General features: G+C 39.0%; 1 protein-coding gene and 1 pseudogene across 9 annotated transcripts in view; both read right to left on the minus strand.

Annotated features, from left to right (window-relative positions):
• The window catches only part of Mctp1 (multiple C2 and transmembrane domain containing 1), a 633,933-nt gene that overhangs the window by 324,441 nt on the left and 288,630 nt on the right, over positions 1-20,862 (minus strand). For all 9 annotated transcript variants that reach the window (XM_085830938.1, XM_085830936.1, XM_085830943.1 and 6 more), the window contains exon 3: positions 10,515-10,657. In XM_085830938.1, the coding sequence (XP_085687064.1) occupies positions 10,515-10,657 (143 nt within the window). The remainder of the gene's footprint in view (positions 1-10,514; positions 10,658-20,862) is intronic.
• Positions 1,149-2,459, minus strand: LOC110307860 (vacuolar protein sorting-associated protein 4A pseudogene; annotated as a pseudogene).

A 20,862-nucleotide genomic window follows, 5' to 3' on the forward strand; every position in this document is an offset into this window, starting at 1 on the left:
CACTAGGGTCTCTCATTGAAAGATCCCTGCATCTCTGAGATAAAGCTTACTTGGTTATGGTAAATCATCTTTTTGATGTGTTCTTAGGTTTAGTTTGTGAATATTTTATTGAGTATTTCTGTATCTATTTTCATAAGGAAAATTGGCCTGTAATTCTCTTTCTTTGTTTAATCTTAGTGTGGTTTGGGTATCAGGGTAACTATGGCTTCATAAAGTGAGTTTGGGGATGTTCCTTCTGTTTCTATTTAGTGAAATCATTTTAGGAATACTGGTATTAAAGTATTCTTTGAAAGTCTAGTTAAATTCTGTAGTAAAATCATCTGGTCCTGGGCTGGTTTTGGTTGGGAGACTTTTAATGTCTCTTTTCTTTCTTTCTTATTTTTTTTTTTTAGGGGTTATAGGTCTATTTAATTTATCTGATCCTGATTTTACATGGTAATTGGTATCTCTCAATAAATGGTATACATTTATTGACTTTTACATTTTCAGATTTTCCAATTTTATTGAGTATAGATTTCTAAAGTATTATCTATTGATTCTTTGGATCTCCTGTCTCTGTTGTTATGTCCTCCTTTTCCTTTCTGATTTTGTTAATTTGGATATACTCTCTTTGAATTTTAGTTAGTTTGGATAAGGGTTTGTCTAACTTGTTGATGTTCTCGAGGAACCAACTCTTTGTTTCATTGATTCTTTGTTTCTATTTTATTGATTTTAGCCCTCAGTTTTATTATTCCTGCTGTCTACTCCTCTTGGGTGTGCTTCCTTCTTTTTGTTCTGAAGCTCTCAGGTATTTTGTTAAGTTGCTAATAAGAGATCTCTCCTACTTTTTTCAGATGATTTTTCTGTTTATTTATAAATAAGACAGAAATCAAAGCAGCATTAATTTAGGAGAACAAAAGTTAGACAAAACCAGATCATGGCAAGGTTTGTGAGCATCCAGTAGTGAAGTATGCAGAGCCAGTATCAAGTGTCCTACATGGTGAAGCATCTCTGCAGCTGCTGAGGCCCCTCCATCCTACTAGGTTGGCAGCCAGGCAGTAGAGGAAATACTATTGACTTCACGACCTCAGGCCCATCCTGGCCACCAGTGTAGGAAGTCCCATGAATTTGCTCTAGTCAATCTCTCAATTTCATTATCACATGAAGCTTTAACTCTTCTGTCCAAAGTCCTCAGAGAATTTCTTTACATTCAGGAGGTCATCTGCATTCACTGTGGGCTGGGTAGTGGCCAAAGACTGGATCATGTCCAACATGCAAACCACAGGCGCTAAGAGTTTATCAACAGAGACTCCATCCAGTCATCTCTATGGCCCCTGGATCTCCTGGAAAACATGGGGTCAGAATATCATCAATCATAACACTAGGGTTGGTTCGAGAAGGGCCACAAACCTTCTTGAAGTGTGTTGTTGACGGTACTTTTCTGACTGGTTGCATGAGGGAGTCCCTCACAATGATGCTGATATCTGCTCCTGAGTAGCTTTCTGTCTTATAGGCTAGCTCGTGAATGTTAGCATCTGTGAGGTTGTGGGGTGTGCTTCCCAGTAACCGAAACATCTGGGCACAGGCCATTTCCTCTGGCAATGGGATATAAATTCGCTTTTCAAACCTCCTCCTGATGGCTGAATCCAATACCCAAGGGATGTTTGTGGCACCAAGAACAAGAGTCCCATCATTATGATGTCCCACTCCTTGCATCTGGACCAAGAACTCTATTTTGATCCTACAGGCGGCCTCACTCTCATTTTTGTTCCATGACCCACAGAGGGAATCCACCTCATCAATGAAGATGATGGAAGACTTATTCTGCCTGGCCAGCTCAAGCAGGTTCTTGATTAGCTTCTCACTTTTCCCCAGCCACTTAGACATCAGATTCAAGGAGGACATAGAGAAGAAGGTGAAATTGTTGCCTTCTGTTGCCATGGCTTTTGCCAGGTAGGACTTGCCTATGCCTGGGGACCCAAACAGGTATATCTCACCAAAAAGTGTGTTTGCCTGTGAAGAAGTGTGTGAATTTAATTGGCAAAATCACAGCTTCTTTGAGAACCTCTTTAACCCCCTCCAGCCCAGCTACATCATTCCATCTTATGTTAGGCTTCTCCATCACAACAGCACCCATCAATTGTTCTTGTAATTTCTTTTTCTCTGGATTATCCCTTTTGCTGTCACTGTCACTACCCTTGCCTTCACTCTGATTCTCTTTCACTGGCTTCTTTCCATATTTCTCTTTGTTTCGTAAATAATCCTTAAGCTTCTCTGCTCTCTCTAGGTACTGCATGCACTTTACTTGAATGCTCTCCTTGGCCTTGTAACTATGTGCTTCATATTTGATGGCGTGGAGGAAATACTCCACAGCATGCTCGTAGTTCTTGGCTTTGTCCTCTTCTGTGGCTTTTGTCACCAGATTGATGGCTTTCTGGAGGGTTGACGTTGTCATTTCATATACTAGGTCTGCCCCACATCTCATGGTGCTGCTTGCAGCCTTGATCCGGCCTGGAAGAACCGAGATGGTGTGTCCACAGCTTAGGAGCCTGTTAGGACTCTCGGTGTGAGCAGGGTTCTCCTATTGTTTTTTGAAGGCACTTAGTGCTATGAACTTTCCTTTTAATACTGCTTTCATTGTATCCTGTAAGTTTCAGTATGTTGTGTAGTCATCTTTATTGAACTATAAAAGGTTTCAATTTCTTTCTGTATATCTGTCTTGACGATGTTTTCTTTTTTTTTTTTTTTTTGGGGTACAGTAGTAGTCTTTTTGTTATTTTGATCACTGTTGAAATCCAGCTTTTATCTATAGTAGTCTAATAGGATGCAGAGAGCTATTTCATATTTTGTTTGTATCTGTTAAAACTTTCTTTTTAACCAAGTTTGTGGTAATTTTGGAGAAAGGTCTGCAAGGTGCTTAGAACAAGGTATATTCTTTTTTGTTTGAGTGAGACATTTTGTTGATAACTGTTAGGTTCATATGGTTTTAATGCCAGTTAGATTCAATATTTCTCTATTTAGTTTTGCCTAATGTATTCCACCTGCATGTCTGTGGCCTGCAGAGAACAGAAGGGGGCATTGGATACCCTGTAACTGGCTGTGAAACTCTGTGTGGATGCAAACTCTTGTGTTCTGGAAGAACAGCCATCTCTCCGGCCCTGTGTATAGTTCCACTCATCTCAAACCAGAACAATTTCATACCATTTCTTTCTGTATAGTTGAGATAGATTATTTATTTTGTTGCTTTGAGCTTAATAGCATATCCATTTTGAAATATAACTTTTGACAATTGATTTTGTATATGTGTATAGGAAGTACTCTTCCTTGAGCACAAAGAACAGAAAACACACAATGTCTAATATAATTTTGCTAAGTCCATTTGTGGCCTTATGTCATCTGGAGAACTATATGAGTTTTATTGACACTATCCCACTAAAGAATATAAGTGTATCCCTGAAGAAATTAAAAATAAATTCCCTTACTATCTCTTTTTAATGTGAGGATGCACAGCCTGGTCTTTTCTTCCCTACTGCATTCTTCACAGTCAACCCTCACTGTTCCCTCAGAGCAGAACCTCTTCACAGCCCATTCATCCTATATCTCTTTATGATGAAAGCTATGGTCTCACCCTGCTTTGGGGAGAGTGAGGAGTAAAGAGACATGCCTCAGATAATGGAGGATGGGCTTCTCCACAGGTGGAGAAAGGCTGCCATTTGTGTAATGAGTACTCAGTCACCACACATTTTGTGTTGACATAGTTTATTAATTCTATTTCATTGATTTTCTTTCACCAGTGTTCACTTCAGACATTTTCTTATGCAAACTATGTCTATTTTCCCCATGAAGGATTCTAGGAGCCTATTGATCGTAAGCTTTTGAAAGTTTTCCTTTCATTGCTACCATAAACAGAGTTGCTAGTATATTAATTAATTAATTAATTAATTAATTTACTTTACATCCAAATTACTCTTCCAATTCCTCTGTCACATAGTCCATCCCCCATCCTCCTCCCCTTCTTCTCTGAGAGGGTCGAAGACCTCCCCACCCCCCCGTGTATCCTTCCACCCAGGCACATCGAGTCCTTGCAGAGCTAGTGCATCCTCTCCCACTGATGCCAGGCAAGGCAGCCCATTCAGGGGAGTGTATTCTACAGATAGGCAACAGCTTTAGGGATATCTCCCAATCCTATTGTTGGGAGATCCACATGAAGATTGAGCTGCACATCTGCTACATAAAGTTACTAGTATTTTAATAACATCTTATTAATTATGTTTCCTCTCCATGAGTTATTCTTGAGTATTCTACTGTGTTCTGTTTTGATTTTTGTTGTGTGATAGCACCATGACAACCTTGGGGGAGAAAAAAGTTTTATTTCAGTTACTTATCTATATCACAATTTGTTGCTTAGGGAGGTCAGGTCTGTACTGAAGCAGGAACCATGGAAGAAATTTGGTCAGTGACTCATTCTCTGGCTCTCTCCTTTAAACAGACCAACCTGCTATGCTCAATACTACCCAGAGTGGGTTGGGTCTCCTCAAAACAATCATCCATCAAGACAGTTCCTCATACACATTGGCACAGACAATCTGATTGGGGAAAATGTCAGGTGTCTTCTTCCCAAGTAGCTCTAGATGGTATAAAGCTGAGATGGAGGGAATCAACTGGAAGCTATACATCAAAGACTTGTGAGTGGGGGAAATGTGTATTAGCATATAGCAACTATATGAGTCTTAGGGCTCATGGATGAGGAACAACAATTTAGAGAAAAGGGTGGTTTGTACCCTCTGATGGCAGAAGTAGAGAAAGAATTGCACACAGAATAGACATCCAGAACATAGGCACAACAAAAATATATGCATCTAGTGAAAGACTAAAGGGAATCTTGGTACCAAAATGAAATAAGGAAACATGGCTTCTTCATTGCTGAGGTTGTGGTTCTTTAAGTTCCTTAAGAGCATCTTTTAGGTTTTTGACTTTCTACAACTAAATCAGATGACAGAAAAGCCTCTTTTTATCATATCTGGAGGTAATAAAGTACTTTTCCCTCAACCCCATTATCTTTGCCCTCTTCATTTGTCAAAGAAAAGACCTTGCTTGTAACAAGAAAGGATAAGTCTTAAAGCAGCATAATTTATTTTCTTCTCAGTTCCCCTGATAAAATATTTATTTTTTAAAAATCTAAAGACAAAAAGGTGAGACACACACACACCCGCACCCCTCCCCAATTATGCCTGGTGGTTGGCTGAAGCCACTGTGATGATCAAGTATATGGTAGAGAGATGGGAAAGACAGAAAAACAGCAGTATGTGACTGCTCTGGAGAAGGATGGAACTGGAGATGGGATGCTGGTGAATGATGAGAGAGAGGGCTGAAGTCCACATGCTGAGCAGTAGGGTCAGTAGGATAGTGTGCAACATCTCCTTACTGCCATGGGATCACCCTGGCTCTGAGCAATGATGGAGGCTGAAGAAAGGAAAGGTACACTTTCTGGATTGGACCTCCTCAATGGACCATGGTGGTTTGTGATGCCATTAGAAGCCATGTTGGAGTATGTGGTCCAAACTACTGCCCTAGACCACAAAGAACTCTGAGATCCATGTGGACTTATGCAATCTGTGTCACTGTCTGACGCCTTTGTAATATCCTCGGACTTTGCTGCCTTCAGTGGCCATGTTGACGTGATTAGCATATGTAGCCAGACAACTGAGGCCATAACTAGGCCTGAGATCTGTGCAGCTGCTGAGGGCCATGAGTGGGTAGAGGATCCAGATACAAACAAAGGCTATTTTGATGTATGTAGAACATGTTACCACTGAAGGCCATGCAGGTGTCTGTGGTCTAGGCTACTGCCTGAAGCCATGTTGATATCAGAGGGCTATGCTGAGCTAGCCTCAACCCTCAATGGTGGGGACCTGGCAGAGGTCCAGATGACCAACTCAGCTCCAATGCAGGACCAGACCCATGACTTTGAGTTGGCCCACCCTAATTTCTACCCCATCTATGAGCGGCTAGAGTGCATGAAGGGACAGTCCTAAGGGATCATAGCTGTAGGATTTCCATGACTCTGGCTAACAGCAGGATATCCAAGAGGAGTCTCAGCAAGGGTCCAGTATTTACTGTGTAGCAGAGGCTAGGGACCTTAAACCAGACCACCACTCATTGCAATGAACATTTTCAAGTAATGCTGTTTGGCAAAAGGAATACTATGGGGCACATGGCAGCTCCCAGTGCCACTATGAGGAATTGATTTATGATGGAGAAACAGGAAAGACAGAGAAGCTGAATGGTACATGTGTGGCAGAACTGGAGATGCAGCAACACTATGACAGATGTGAGAGGCTACAGTTTATAGAGGGGTCAGCGAGATAGGTTTTTGTTTGTTTGTTTGTTTGTTTTCAAGACAGGGTTTCTCTGTATAGCCCTGGCTATCCTGGAACTCACTTTGTAGACCAGGCTGGCCTCAAACTCAGAAATCTGCCTGCCTCTGCCTCCTGAGTGCTGGGATTAAAGGTGTATGCCACCACTTTTTTTTTTTTTTTTAATTTTCTTTTGGTGCAGGGGCTAAAAGGCTACCCTGGGACATGGGAGATAGTTGTCCCTAAAATGCTTATCATGTAAGCACAAGGGCCTATGTTCAGATCCTCAAAGCCTGTGTGGAGAAAAAGTACCTTGGCTGGGCAACACAGTGAATCTAGCCCTGATGGCAAATGCACAGATGAGCCAACTCTGAGGGTGTGAGAGTAGGGAGAGCTGGCCCAGACCCTCATAAGCTGAAGCACTTAGGACAGTACATCCTGAGCCTTGACTGGACAACACAGTGGAGCTGGCTCTGGACATGTCAGTGCAGGTGAGATGGCTTTGAGGGCATAAGAGCAGGAGAGCTAACCCTGCCTCTTGCCAGTGGCAGCACTGGGTGACCTAGCTGGAACAGTGGCAGGGAGCTCAACCTGATGGTGCAGATAAAGGAGAGCCAGTGGACTGACCAGCTCAGTTATCACCCAGGCCCAGAACCAGGGCTCTGAGTTCTCTACCCCAAAATCTTCAATGGTTAGGACATATGAAAGGGTCAATCCTACTGATCCAAAGCTTCAGGCTATCCATGACACAAGGCAACAACAGAATAACTGGGAAGAGACCCAAGAAGGATCTAATATTGAAGGTGTCACAGAAGCCAAAGATCTCTAACCAGATCAGTGACTTATTGCAATGAACAGCAGCAAGTGAAGATGTGTGGACAGAGGAATATACTGTGGGGCATAATGTGACATGCTACAGATTCCATGATGAGATATTTTCTGTTTGGTATTATTTTGTTTTGTGTGTGTGTGTGCATGTGTTATTTGGGGGAAGGTTGAAAAGGTGAAGGGCAGATATGAGGGGACAGGGAGATGAGGGGGCTAGGATGCATGATTTAAAACTCACAAAGAATCAATAAAATGTTTTTTAAAAGGTGGAGAGTAAATGAGCAACATGCTAGTTAAAGACCTTTGGTTGCCACATAAGTCATATGTATACATTCATGGACTTGACACCCACACACATGTACCCATATGAATCCCATAATTTCCTTATACTCCTAAAATAAATTAATCAACTCACTTTAAATAGAGGTCTTAGAAGGGGACTTAGAAAGGACTGAAAGAGCTGAAGGGATTTGCAACCCCATAGGAAGAACAACAATATCAACAAACCAGACCTTCCAGAGCTTCCAGGGGCTAAACCACCAACCAAGGGGTACACATGGAGGGACACATGGCTCCAGCAGCATATGTAGCAGAGGAAGGCCTTGTTGGACATCATTGGGAGGAGAGGCCCTTGGTCCTGATAAGGCTTGATGCCACAGTGTAGGAAAATCGGAAGGTAGGAAGGTGGGTGGGTGGGTAGGGGGAACACTCTTATAGAATAACTTGAGTAGATATAGTAAGTTTCTCTATTATACAGTCAATTTCATTTCAATTACTAGTTTCCTGATAGCTTTTTATCCTGTAAGGCTTCCTGTACTTAACATATACAGTATTCTCCTCTAGTTTCAAGGCTTTTGGGTTTTGTTGTTGTTGTTTTTAGAGACAGGCCTTTGTAATTACCCTTGATAGCCTAGAGCTCACTATGTAAAAAAAATTGGCCTCAAACTTGCAGTGATCCTCCTGTTCCTGTCTCCCAAGTGCTGCCATGCCCACCCATCCCACTGTCTTGCCTATGGACCTTCCTTTCCCCTCATTTGGACAATGGTAATTTCTTGTCTGGTGAAACATATGGTCTTTGTATTTGGGCTTACTTGCAATATGATTCTTGCTCTTTTTCAGTAGGTGAGATAGAAGTTTTTGGTTGTGTCATGTGATGCAGACTCACATGAGGAGGACACATGATGTTTGGAGAGAATATAAATAGGACCTAGCAAACAGTGAAGTGGTACTTGCATAGCAAGTCTTGCAATGCTTCAATGGTCTCACATCTTTGTTAATCTTTACTTGGTTGAACAAGGCACAGCAGAGTACTTCTGGTGCCCAGGCTGGTTCTGGTTGCTCTCACTGACTTGGCTGTTTCTGCTGGATCTTGCCACCACTGCTATTCTTGTTTGGTATCCCGACACTACTCAACTACACTGTTTGTATCCTGACAATGAAGATTTGAATCACCTCCAAAGAAGTACTTCTAAACAGGTCCATATCCCCTTGTCCTTTTTACCATCTTTTCTCCCCCACCTTTAGACAGTGGGTTAGAATGGGGTGTTAAAGCACTTAAAAACCCTTATTAAAATTAGGTTGATAAAAAAATATCTAACCCTACAAGTAGATTCTTATCAGGACTCTACAGTGCGATATGTAAAGAGATCTTTGATTGTTTTGAATCTTGGTTCAAGGCTATATTGAACATTGTGAGCATGGGAGTGTTTAGTCACCATGAAGGAAATTATTCTGTACCAAGCATTACACAATTCACTTAGCTCATGGCAAGTGGTTTCATATCTAATGCAGAGCTGTCCCAATGCCCACTAGGAGCAAGTTTGAACTATTGTTTGTTATTCTCTGCTACTGAAGCAGAGAAATTCCTGGAATGTTTCTAAGACCTAATGATTCCATTAACTTCATTGCAGGTCATACATGGTTCCCTGAGCTAGAAAGGAAGAAGATTCCTCATTATGTCCTTGCCAGATCTCATTTATTAGAAGGCATGGGCCTTTTTTATACTTTTTAAACTTTCTTTCCTTTTTTATTTTTCTTAATTTTATTTTATTTATTTTATTATTTTAGCTTTTTGCTAAACTATTGGATGCATACTTACTTGTGTGTGTGTGTGTGCATATGTGGTGCACATGCCCATTTTTGTATCTGTAGAGGCCAAGGGTTGACATCAGGGAGTATATTCTTTAATTGCTCTCTACTATATGTATGTATATATGTATGTACATATGTATGTGCATAGGTATTTATTCTGTCCATTCATATATATATATATATATATATATATATATATATAAATTTGAATTTTTTTTTCCCATGGGACCTGAAACTTGATGTTTTGACTAGTTTGGTTGGCCAGTGATCTCTGGAGTTCTGCCTATCTCCATCCCCATGAACCGAGGTTACAAATGCATATAGCCACTTCTGGCTTTTTACGTGGGGGTGACCTCAGTTAAAGTCATCTTGCTTGAAGAGCAAGTACTAAGTTCCATTAAAAGCAAAGTAGTCTTGTGGGGTTTTCTTGTTGTTGTTTGTTTCTTAAGTACTTATCTTTATCATCTACTACCAAAGGAGCCTCAGGAACTTTCTCAGAATAATGGCCTTTAGATACAACCATGGACAGTAGGCCAGAGCTGGTAGGCAGAGAAAATGGGATGTCATTTGGGTTAACAGGTACCAACACTGCTAGATTTTGGTCAGTGCACACATGTGTCATCCTCTATACACATTTCAAGAAGTAAATTGCCAGATCAGTGAGTTCTGCTACTTTGAACTTGAAATCTGAACTAAGATTAAGCACTAGTCTGTGAATCTACTAATTCAACATCAGCACAATGCTATCTATTGTTTTGTGCAAAGTTGATATACATATATTCATAATATTTGGTTAAATAGAAGCTTTGAACACAGCATGGAAAGTGACATTTTTGTGAAAGGGCTTCCCAATTTTGGAAAAACTTTATACTATTGGGTGGCTCTATCCTAAGGTGAGAAGAGAAAGCCACAGCCCTCATAGCCTGTGGCTCCCACAAGAAAACCATAAATACCACAATTAAACAAACAGTAAAAAGCCAGAAATGCTGTTTTCCTTCATGCTAGATTATTTGGAAACTTTATTTTCACGTGTTCCCAAACTACAGTAGATCAGTTGACAGCACAAATCAGGAGATGAGTTTCAAGTTGTCCTAAATGTCTACCCACAGAAATGTTCCAAATCAATGTCCTCCCCCCCTCCCTCCATTTCATCTTGGATGAAAACTGTTAGCAGTAGTCACTGGGGAAAAGTCTCTTCAGACACGTGAGAAACAACCATTAACAAAGCTTTCTTAGTGGAAAAGTCAAGCAATAGCTCACCTTGATATATAGTGGCTCTCTAAGATGGTCAATGAGCACGCAAGCCTTTTCCTCCCACACAGGATTTAGGTTCTTGTGGATAATTTTGCTTCTAAAAACTTCTTTTCTTCCAATTTTAAACTTCACATATGGATCACTTGTCCCTGTTGAAGAGACACATGATCTACATCAGCCATGCCTCTCTATGGAATCAAGATACCTGTACACTGCAACACCAAAGGAATTAAAGAGACAATGTTAATGGAGACCTATTGCACAGGAAAGGGAGGAAATTTTCTCTGAGTACTGCAGTGAGATCAAATCATCACCATGTTACTACTTTCCCTTCTGAGCACAATCCTTCAAACTTGCCCTGGTCTTTTAGAACCAGGATTGCTTTCATGGTGGCAGAACTGATTTCCATTTGACAACAGTCGTTGAGGACTCTCCTTCCCCTGCATCTTCAAAAGACTGTGCTGTTGTTTACTTTCTTCATGAAAGCCATCTACCTCAGCAAAATAGAAGATCTCACCATAGCTTTAATTTCCATTTCCCTAACTGCAGCAGCTAAGAATGCGGAACACCTTTGCCCATACATTTATAACAGTAAACGTATGGGAAACAGTTGCAGCTGCAGCAGAACTGTTGAGAATTTTCTATCCTTTGCATTAAAACTCACTTTACTAATTGGGTGGATTTTTGTTTGTTTGTCGTATTTGGTTTTTTAGTTATATATATATTAGTTTTATATATTCTGGAATCAAGTCCATTACATATGTAGGTAGCAAAGATTTTCTTCCCATTTTACAGACTGTCTCGTTATTCATTTACTTGTTCCTCTGGTGTGAGCATTTTGACATTATGTAATCCCAGCTGTCAATTCTTCGTCGATTTTCTGAGCATGGAGTTTCCACAAAAACAAACAAACAAACAAATAAAAATAGAGGGGAAAGATATAACCCTTAACATAAAACTATATAGAATAATTTCTGAGCATTTTAAGACCTTAGGCTCAGTATTCACTATAAAAAATGATAAATAAACAAAATCCTAAAAACAGAACTACCAAAGGACCCAGGTACATGATTCCTTTGCACATATCCACAAAACTCTAAAGAAACACACCATAGAGACAAACACTGTACACTTCTGTTTACTGTAGCAATATTCATAGTAGCCACTGTATGAAATCAGTGACCATAACATGATACAAGAAGATAATGAGATATATATTCATAATGAAGTATTATCTAACTTAAAGGAAGTAAGACAGAATTAGAAAAATAAAAATCCCTTCTAGTCAGTGCCAGCACTGGGCCACCTTGGGCACGAACTGGGCAGACAGCCCCATGGTCCCAAGAGATCTCTCCACATCACAAGAGCCCTAGCATGTCCAGGATCCTAGGACAACTGGTCTGGGTTAAAGACGAAGCTTCTTAGAGAACCAAGAACATGGAATTATAAGAACTGTTGCATCTAAACAGTCCCACAGCCCCTAAAGAAAGAGAAGTAGTCATTAATAGTCTCCGAAACAAAAAAAGCCCAGGACCAGATGGGTTTAGTGCAGAGTTCTATCAGACTTTCAAAGAAGACCTAATTCCAATTCTCCTCAAACTATTCCAAAATATAGAAACAGAAGGTACTCTATACAATCATTCTATGAAGCCACAATTACTCTGATACCTAAACCACATAAAGACCCAACAAAGAAAGAGAACTTCAGACCAATTTCCCTTATGAATATTGATGCAAAAATACTCAATAAAATACTGGCAAACCGAATCCAAGAACACATCAAAATGATCATCCATCATGATCAAGAAGGCTTCATTCCAGGGATGCAGGGATGGTTTAATATATGAAAATCCATCAACGTAATCCACTATATAAACAAACTCAAAGACAAAACCCACATGATCATCTCGTTAGATTAGATGCTGAGAAAGCATTTGACAAAATTCAACACCCATTCATGATAAAAGTCTTGGAAAGATCAGGAATTCAAGGCCCATATCTAAACATAATAAAAGCAATATACAGCAATCCAGTAGCCAACATCAAAGTAAAGGGAGAGAAACTAGAAGCAATCCCACTAAAATCAGGGACTAGACAAGGCTGCCCACTTTCTCCCTACCTATACAATATAGTACTTGAAGTCCTAGCCAGAGCAATTAGACAACAACAGGAGATAAAGGGGATACAAATTGGAAAGGAAGAAGTCAAAATGCCACTATTTGCAGATGATCTGATAGTACATATAAGTGACCCTAAAAATTCCACCAGAGAACTCCTAGACCTGATAAACAATGTCAGTGCAGTACCTGGATATAAAATTAACTCAAACAAATCAGTGGCCTTTCTCTACACAAAGGATAAACAGGTTGAGAAAGAAATTAGGGAAACAACACCTTTTTCAATAGTCCCAAATAATATAAAATAACTTGATGTGACTCTAACTAAGGAAGTTCTTATCATACAGTTCATATCTGTATGATAAGAACTTCAAGTCTCTGAAGAAAGAAATTAAAGAAGATCTCAGAAGATGGAAAGATCTCCTATGCTCATGGATTGGCAGGATTCACATAGTGAAAATGGCTATGTAACTGAAAGCAATCTACAGATTCAATGCAATCCCCATCAAAATTACAATTCAATTCTTCACAGAATTAGCAAGGGCAATTTGCAAATTCATCTGAAATAACAAAAAACCTAGGATAGCAAAAACTGTTCTCAACAATACAAGAACCTCTGGGGGAATCACCATGCCTGATCTCAAGCTGTACTACAGAGCAATTGTGATAAAAAAAACAAAACACAAAAACAAAAAACAAAAAACCCAAAAAAACAAAAACCAAAACCTGCATGGTACTGGTACAGCAACAGACAGGTAGATCAATGGAATAGAACTGAAGACCCAGAAATAAACCCACACACCTATGGTCACTTGATCTTTGACAAGGAGCTAAAACCATCCAGTGGAAAAAAGACAGCATTTTTAACAAACTGTGCTGGCACAACTGGTGGTTATCATGTAGAAGAATGCGAATTGATCCATTTTTATCTCCTTGTATAAAGGTCTAGTCTAAGTGGATAAAGAACTCCACATAAAACCAGAGACACTGAAATTTATAAAGGAGAAAGTGGGGAATCCTCAAAGATATGGGAACAGGGGAAAAATTCCCAAACAGAACAACAATGGCTGGTGCTATAAGATTAAGAATCAACAAATGGGACCTCATAAAATTGCAAGGGTTCTGTAAGGCAAAAGATACTGTCAATAAGACAAAAAAAAAAAAAAAAAAAAAAAAAGAAGTAATCAACAGAGTGGGGAAAGGATTTTTACCAATCCTAAATCAGATATGGGACTAATATCCAATATATATAAGGAACTCAAGAAGATGGACTCCAGGAAATCAAATAACCCTGTTAAAAATGGGGTACAGAGCTAAACAAAGGATTCTCAACTGAGAAATACCGCTGAAAAAATGTTCAAAAATCCTTAATCATCCCACATGTTGAAGAAACATCTGCATTTTCCCATGTTCTCTGCAGCTTCCCTCCGAATAATAGCCAAGATGGAAAAAAATTACCAGCGTCTTCAGCTGATGACTACATAATGTAAATGTAGTAGATATATACAACACATTACTATTCAGTAGTGAAATCCTATTATTTGTGACAGCACAGATCGACCAAAAGATCATTATGTTAAGTGAAATAAGCCAGGCAGGCCCTGAAAGTCAAACACTGAATGCTCTACTGTATGAACTCTAACACAGCTCGTCATAAGGAAGTTGAGACTTACAAGTTAAGGTTACCCGAGATTAGGGATGGCAATGCAGTAAGACATGAGAAAAGGCCGGTCAGTGGGCACTGTGATAGAGTTACATATGAGCAAGAAGTTCTGGCAGACTACTCCCTGGTAGGGTGAATGCAGATACCACAGTACTACCTACCTCAAACCAGAAGAAAGGATTTTGAGATATTTACCATAAAAAGAAAGAACATCGGGCTGGAGAGAACGGGCAGTTATGAACACTTCCTATCCTTTGAGGAAATGGGTTTGGTTTTCAGTGCCTACAAGGTGGATACCAACTCCCCATAACTCCAGTTTCAGGTGATTCAATGCCTCTTCTGATCTCCTCAGGCACAAGCACACGTGTGGTACAAATACATGCATGTAGGCAAAACACTCATATACGTGAAATTTTTTAAAATCTGAAAATAGCCTTTTCGCCAAGATGGCACAGAAAGCAAAGAAGGAAGCTCCTGCCCCTCCCAAAGCCAAAGCCGAAGCCAAAGCGAAGGCCTTGAAAGCTAAGAAGGCGGTGCTGAAAGGCGTCCACAGCCACAAAAAAGAAGATCCGAACATCACCCACTTTCTGGTGGCCCAAGACTCTGCAGCTCCGGAGGCAGCCAAAATATCCTCGAAAGAGTGCGCCCAGGAGAAACAAGCCTGACCACTATGCTATCATCAAATTCCCACTGACCACTGAGTCAGTCATGAAGAAAATAGAGGACAACAACACTCTTCTGTTCATTGTGGATGTCAAGGCCAACAAGCATCAGATCAAACAGGCTGTCAATAGCAGGCCAAAGTCAATACCCTGATAAGGCCCGAGGGAGAGAAGAAGGCGTAGGTTCGCTTGGCTCCTGATTATGATGCGCTAGATGTTGTCAACAAGATTGGGATCATCTGCCCGGCGTGGTGGTGCACGCCTTTAATCCCAGCACTTGGGAGGCAGAGACAGGCAGATTTCTGAGTTCGAGGCCAGCCTGGTCTACAGAGTGAGTACCAGGACAGCCAGGACCCCACAGAGAAACACTGTCTCGGAAAACAAACACAAAAACAAAAACAAAAAGATTGGGATCATCTAAACTGAGTCCAGATGGCTAATTCTAGATATACACTCTTTTTTTTACCATAAAAAAATCTGAAAATATAATAAAAAATAATAAATGTTTACAATAAATACACATATCCTAATTATTATACAATATGCTTACTTATTAAACATTTACATGTATCCTATTAATATGTACATCTTGTTCTTATATATCGATTTAAAGGTCCTGGCTGACCTTTAAGACTACAAGCAGTTCTTCCAAATTTTGATTAACATATCTCAACAGCAATAGTTCTCTCCATGTTGCTACAACAAAACATACTTAAACTATACAGCTTAAGAACACAGAAATTGATCTCAAACCTTTCTAAGGAGTATGTAGATCTAGTCAGCAGGTTTTTAGCATCTGGAGGCCTGCTCTTAGATCTACACATGTCAAATCAAGGCTTCTGCTTCTTCTGTAAAGGTTCTAATACTACTTATGAGAGTCCCCCGGATTATCTCTCTCTCTACTCCACTTTCCTCCTTACTAGAATAAGGTTAACATTTGAATTTCGAAGGGTACAGGACACTCATAGCACAGCAATCTTGCAGGAAGATCTGTGAAGCAGCCTGTAAGAAGAGCACCACCTTGGGCTCTTTATCATGTTCTGACTGCCTTATTACTACAAGATACTTCTATGTATCCCAGAACTCAATATGCAGCTGAAGAGGACTTTGAACTTCTGATAATCCTCACCTCCAGGTCCCAAATGTGGGGATTATGGGTGCACACCATCCTTTCTGTGCACCTGGTTTTTGTGTCTGCCTGCAAGCTTACCTTCTTCAAGGCCTGCAACTTCCTATCTCTCTTTTTCCTTTGCCTGACTGATGCTTTCTGATTCTCCAAATTCATTTAAAAATTAATTCCTCAATGTCCCATCTGAATAAAGTTTCAATTTACATGTGTTGTGGAAGATAAATTTGCATGTCCACATTTCCAATTTGAATATCTTCTTGGTTACTGTGTACACTTCTGCCATTGGATAAGATCCCTGTGAGAGTCAGGATTTGCTGTATGACAGAGTCTGGGGAAAAATAGATAGCCCAACATTCATCTCTCTGCATTTTTAACTTTAGCATTTGCCAATATATTTAACTGTTTGAAAAACATAAAGTATATCCCATACTTGAAAATGTAATGTATAATGTATAAAACTCAACAGACCACAGAACATCACCATTGTCCTCAATGGCATAACATATCCATCACTTTTCCAAAGCTTTCTCCAGTACAGTTTTTAATATTATCTGTGGTAAGAATATATAAAATAATCTTTCCTTGAAGCATTTAAAAACATATAATAGCATGTTTAGTTACAAGCATTATGCTATGTACAATTGTGCTGTATATAATTACGCTATGTGCAATCCCAGCAATCATTGAACATCGCCTCTTCGTCCCCTAGTAATGACCATAATCTAGTCTGCCTTTAGGTGATTGATAGACATTAATAGTTCTAAACCTTCATTGCTTGTGATTTCAATATGCAGAATGGGGGATCTTATTTTCTCCAGCTTAGTTCAGTAAAATATTCATACACAATGCGCACATCATCTATGTTTGGAAGTCTATATAAGGCTTAACTCAGGAAAACATTGTTAGTGATATCAAGAGCTACTATAGTTTTCAGATAAGCTCTACAGTCAAGCACATGTAGAAAATGGTGCTTTAGAAGAAAGCATCCCGTCCTAGTCTGCAAGACTTGGCCCCTTATGACTTGTGCTGTCAAAATGGGGAGGGATGGGAGTTAACTTTCTGGGATGCATCTTTTGGAACTCATAATTATTAGATAACTCTTGAGAAAATGAGAGCTTGTTCAATCTTATAATACATTTTTACAGGATGTGGGAAGTTATTTTCTACAGAATGTCCAGTTATTAGGTCTTCTGGCATTTCGGAATTCAAAGTATTTCCAAGCCAATAATTGACAATAAGCTCTTAGAAGGGATATGATGGTGAAGAAGAATAAGAAGTGGAGGAAGAGGAGAAGAAGAAGGTAATAATAATAATAATAATAATAATAATAATAATAATAATGCTTTAAATCTCAGAAAATGACTAAAGCCCAGGTTCTATTTTGTTGTAATATTTCATTAAACCACAAGGTGGCAGTCATATTTACCAAATTCCTTTCCAGTCTGCTGCTGTTGTCAAAACTAAGTCAGTGTGGCTGCACCTCATGTTTCTGAGTTCCCAAGCTTTTTCTAGCAAAATATGCTTGATTGTTATTATCTGTATCAGAAGCCTCATTAAAATAGCTTACAGTGATGACAAAACGACAGGGGCAGAGAATATGGAGACAGAATCCAGACTTTCTTTCCTATTATATCCATATAATATATCTGCTGTCAGAGCTTCCATTTCAGGATTTGCTTTTAGAAGAACTGATCTTATTTTAAAATTATAGATATATGCTTTAAAAGTTGTAGAGTAGACGTGGAGAATGCCTAGTGCTTTTTTCTGAACTCTATGATCCAACTGTTTCTTTTAAAGACAATCAATTGTTTCTATGCTTTCTCATTATAAAGAAAAGTATACACACATACCCATCCCTTCAAAATCCAGAACACTGATGAAAACTACAATATCCACATACAAAAACTCAATGTTCACATACAAAAGAAAAGAAGTCAACATTCTTTAATGGTTTTGCTTTATTATTGTTGTCTTATGAATACCAAAGGGCCATAAAGACATGCTTCTGCATTGTTTTCTAAAATTTTAGGGACTTTTATTTTGCATAAATGTTAAAATTTGGCAATTTCATACATGTATACAATGCTAAGAACAGGTTCACCACAATTGCCGTCTCTTATTCCCCTCCCACTCATGACTGCTCCTTCATTTTTCTCAACTAGACCATTCCTATTTTGTGGTCAAACTTTATCCTATGTCATACATAAAAGGACCAAAACTGACTCAAGACTTAGGCTCTTAAGACTGAGACTAAGCAGTATAGGGAAGAAGATAAAAAACTTACAATCTTGGTCTTAGAAATATTGTTCTGGATAAAGTGCAGATAATAAAAGTCAAAATATGCAAGAGAAACTACATTAAGCTGAACCATCTTCTGTACCATAAGAGATACAATGAATAGAATAAAAAGCCTACAGAATTGAAGAAGACATTTGTAATATATATCAGATAGGGAGAAAGTATTTTAAGAAATAAGGAATTTCTACCAGTTGGTGGCAAACACTAACAATCTGATTTTTTTTAAACCAGTAAAATAGTTAAATAGAAATATTTCCAAATAAGAAATATTTACACAAATGTGCAAAGTTAAATACAAACTCAAACATTATCAATCATCAGAAAACCATAAATCTAAAACACAATGAAAAACTACATTACAGTTTTCAGGATAGCTATCAACAACGATTGGCTGAAACCCTAGAACTCTGAAGGCGGGAATGAAGAGGGTGCACTACTGTGGAAAACAGCATAGAGGTGACAAAGAAGAAATGGGTGGAAGAAGAAAGAAAGGAGGAGGAGGGAGAGAAGCAGGAGAAGGAGACAATATAAAAATATGTCCTAGCAAACTCACTTGGAGTAATTGAAAATGAGTAGTTGAAGAAATATCAACCCATGGTCACTACAGTACTACATGCAATAGCCAAGACATGAATTCAACCCAGGTGTGCACTGAACGGTGAGTGAGGAAAGAAATGTGGCATGTACTTGTAATATTATATTATTTAGGCTTTTAAAGGGAAACCTGGAAGCACGTTTTCACACACTTCATGAATATGAGGTAGTTGTCATTAAATAACCTCAATGAATCAGAGAAGCTGTGTCCCGAGGATGAGCAGCAGACGTTGGGTTTTGTAATCAGAGTATGTTGAGTATACTATACTGGAGTGTGCCTATAATTGATGAAAATGTATGTATACTTAGAAATTTGGTAAGGAAGTAAAAGTCACATTAGGCATTCTCACCAAAACAAAAGATTCCAAAATGAAGGAACACTGGATGTTTTCCAGTACATGGAAGCCTCCTGAGGTTTGGATTGCATAGACTTAGCTCAGTCAACTCTTGACCTCACACTGGTAGTGGAAATACAAAAGCTTCCAGACTCTGAGAAGAAAGACATCTATAACATTTAGACATTTTCCTGAAAAACATGACTAAAGAGTAACTTTACATAGGGTGAGGTAGCTGCCAAAGAGGAGAATGGACAGAGGGGCTCTTCCCAAGTAGTGCTGGCACTCCAGGGTTGTTGTAGATAAGCAACTGCTCTAAGAGATCTACCTCCAATGTTTTCATGTTCACTGGTGAGGCAGCAGGCATACTTGTAATTCACAAGGCTACAAACTACTACATTTAACTTGACAAAGAATTTCTTTCTAAAAGAATCTATATACACCCCAGGCTAGGCCTCGGGTAATAATATGCAAGAGGGGCAAAAAGATCTCAGATGTGGGGAGAGGATTGCTGTGAAAATGTGTCTTCTGTACATGGTAGAGTAATACAATATGAGCCCACTGAAGCTGTGGTTTCCTATACAGGACCTGCACCAATAATTCTTCATAAAATGGAGAAAGGCTTATAAGACCTGTGGTGGTCTAACTGAGATATTCCTTACAGCCTTGAGCATTTTAACAGTTGGTCCTCAGTTGGTAGCCAAACATAGGCAGGTAAATGAGATAGATTCAGCCATTATTTTATATCATTCAAAATTGGCTGAAGAAAATATTTACATGTCCTTACTACAAAGAAATGATAAGTGCTTGAGACAACAGGTGGTGGGTGAAAGCTTCTTTTTATGACTGGATCAAAACTGACCTCCTTTCATCCAACAGAGACTGGACAGGAAAGAGCAGGATGAAGTCTTTCTTTTGCTCAATGTCTTACACACAGGGTTTCTGTGCTTAGTCGATTATGATCACAAATATAAAACTAAGTAAAAACAGATCTTCCTGTTCGATGAAAAAGCAAAGGAAACATATCTAAACTTCTTAACAAAGAAACTTTGTTAATATTTAGTTTTAAAACTGCTTTCAAGACCAATTTTGAAAATATCTAAAGTTGTCAAGTTTATTTAAATAACTTCTTTACTGAAACCATGATTCTGAGGGCTTAAAATCATGCTAGCTCATCATTGGAATTCAGCACATTTAGAGCAGTATTGAGATGTCTTTCAGATAGACTCTTGTTTATCTCATGTACTTTAATTTAATAATAGCACCAAAATAAAAAGTCTAATTATGTGTCTTACTCATTCTTGCATTCAGCAAAACTTAATGCTGCCTGAAAAATTATATAGAAATAAAAAGATCTGGAAAAGTAGCCTAAAGATTCCAGCTATTAAACTCAGTAGTATATGACAGATGGCCACATAGAATGTAGATGCAGCTTGAATCCTTCCAGATCATCACTTCAAAATTAAATCCAATATTTTTTGAGCACATATGCTAAATTCTGTGGTATATTTTGATTCTGGGTATTCTGTGCTAAGAGTATATGTTTATGTAGCTAA

This window comes from Mus caroli, unplaced genomic scaffold (genome assembly GCF_978045245.1).
Source record: "Mus caroli unplaced genomic scaffold, Mus_caroli_1 scaffold_15, whole genome shotgun sequence".
NCBI classification, from domain to species: Eukaryota; Metazoa; Chordata; class Mammalia; order Rodentia; family Muridae; genus Mus; species Mus caroli.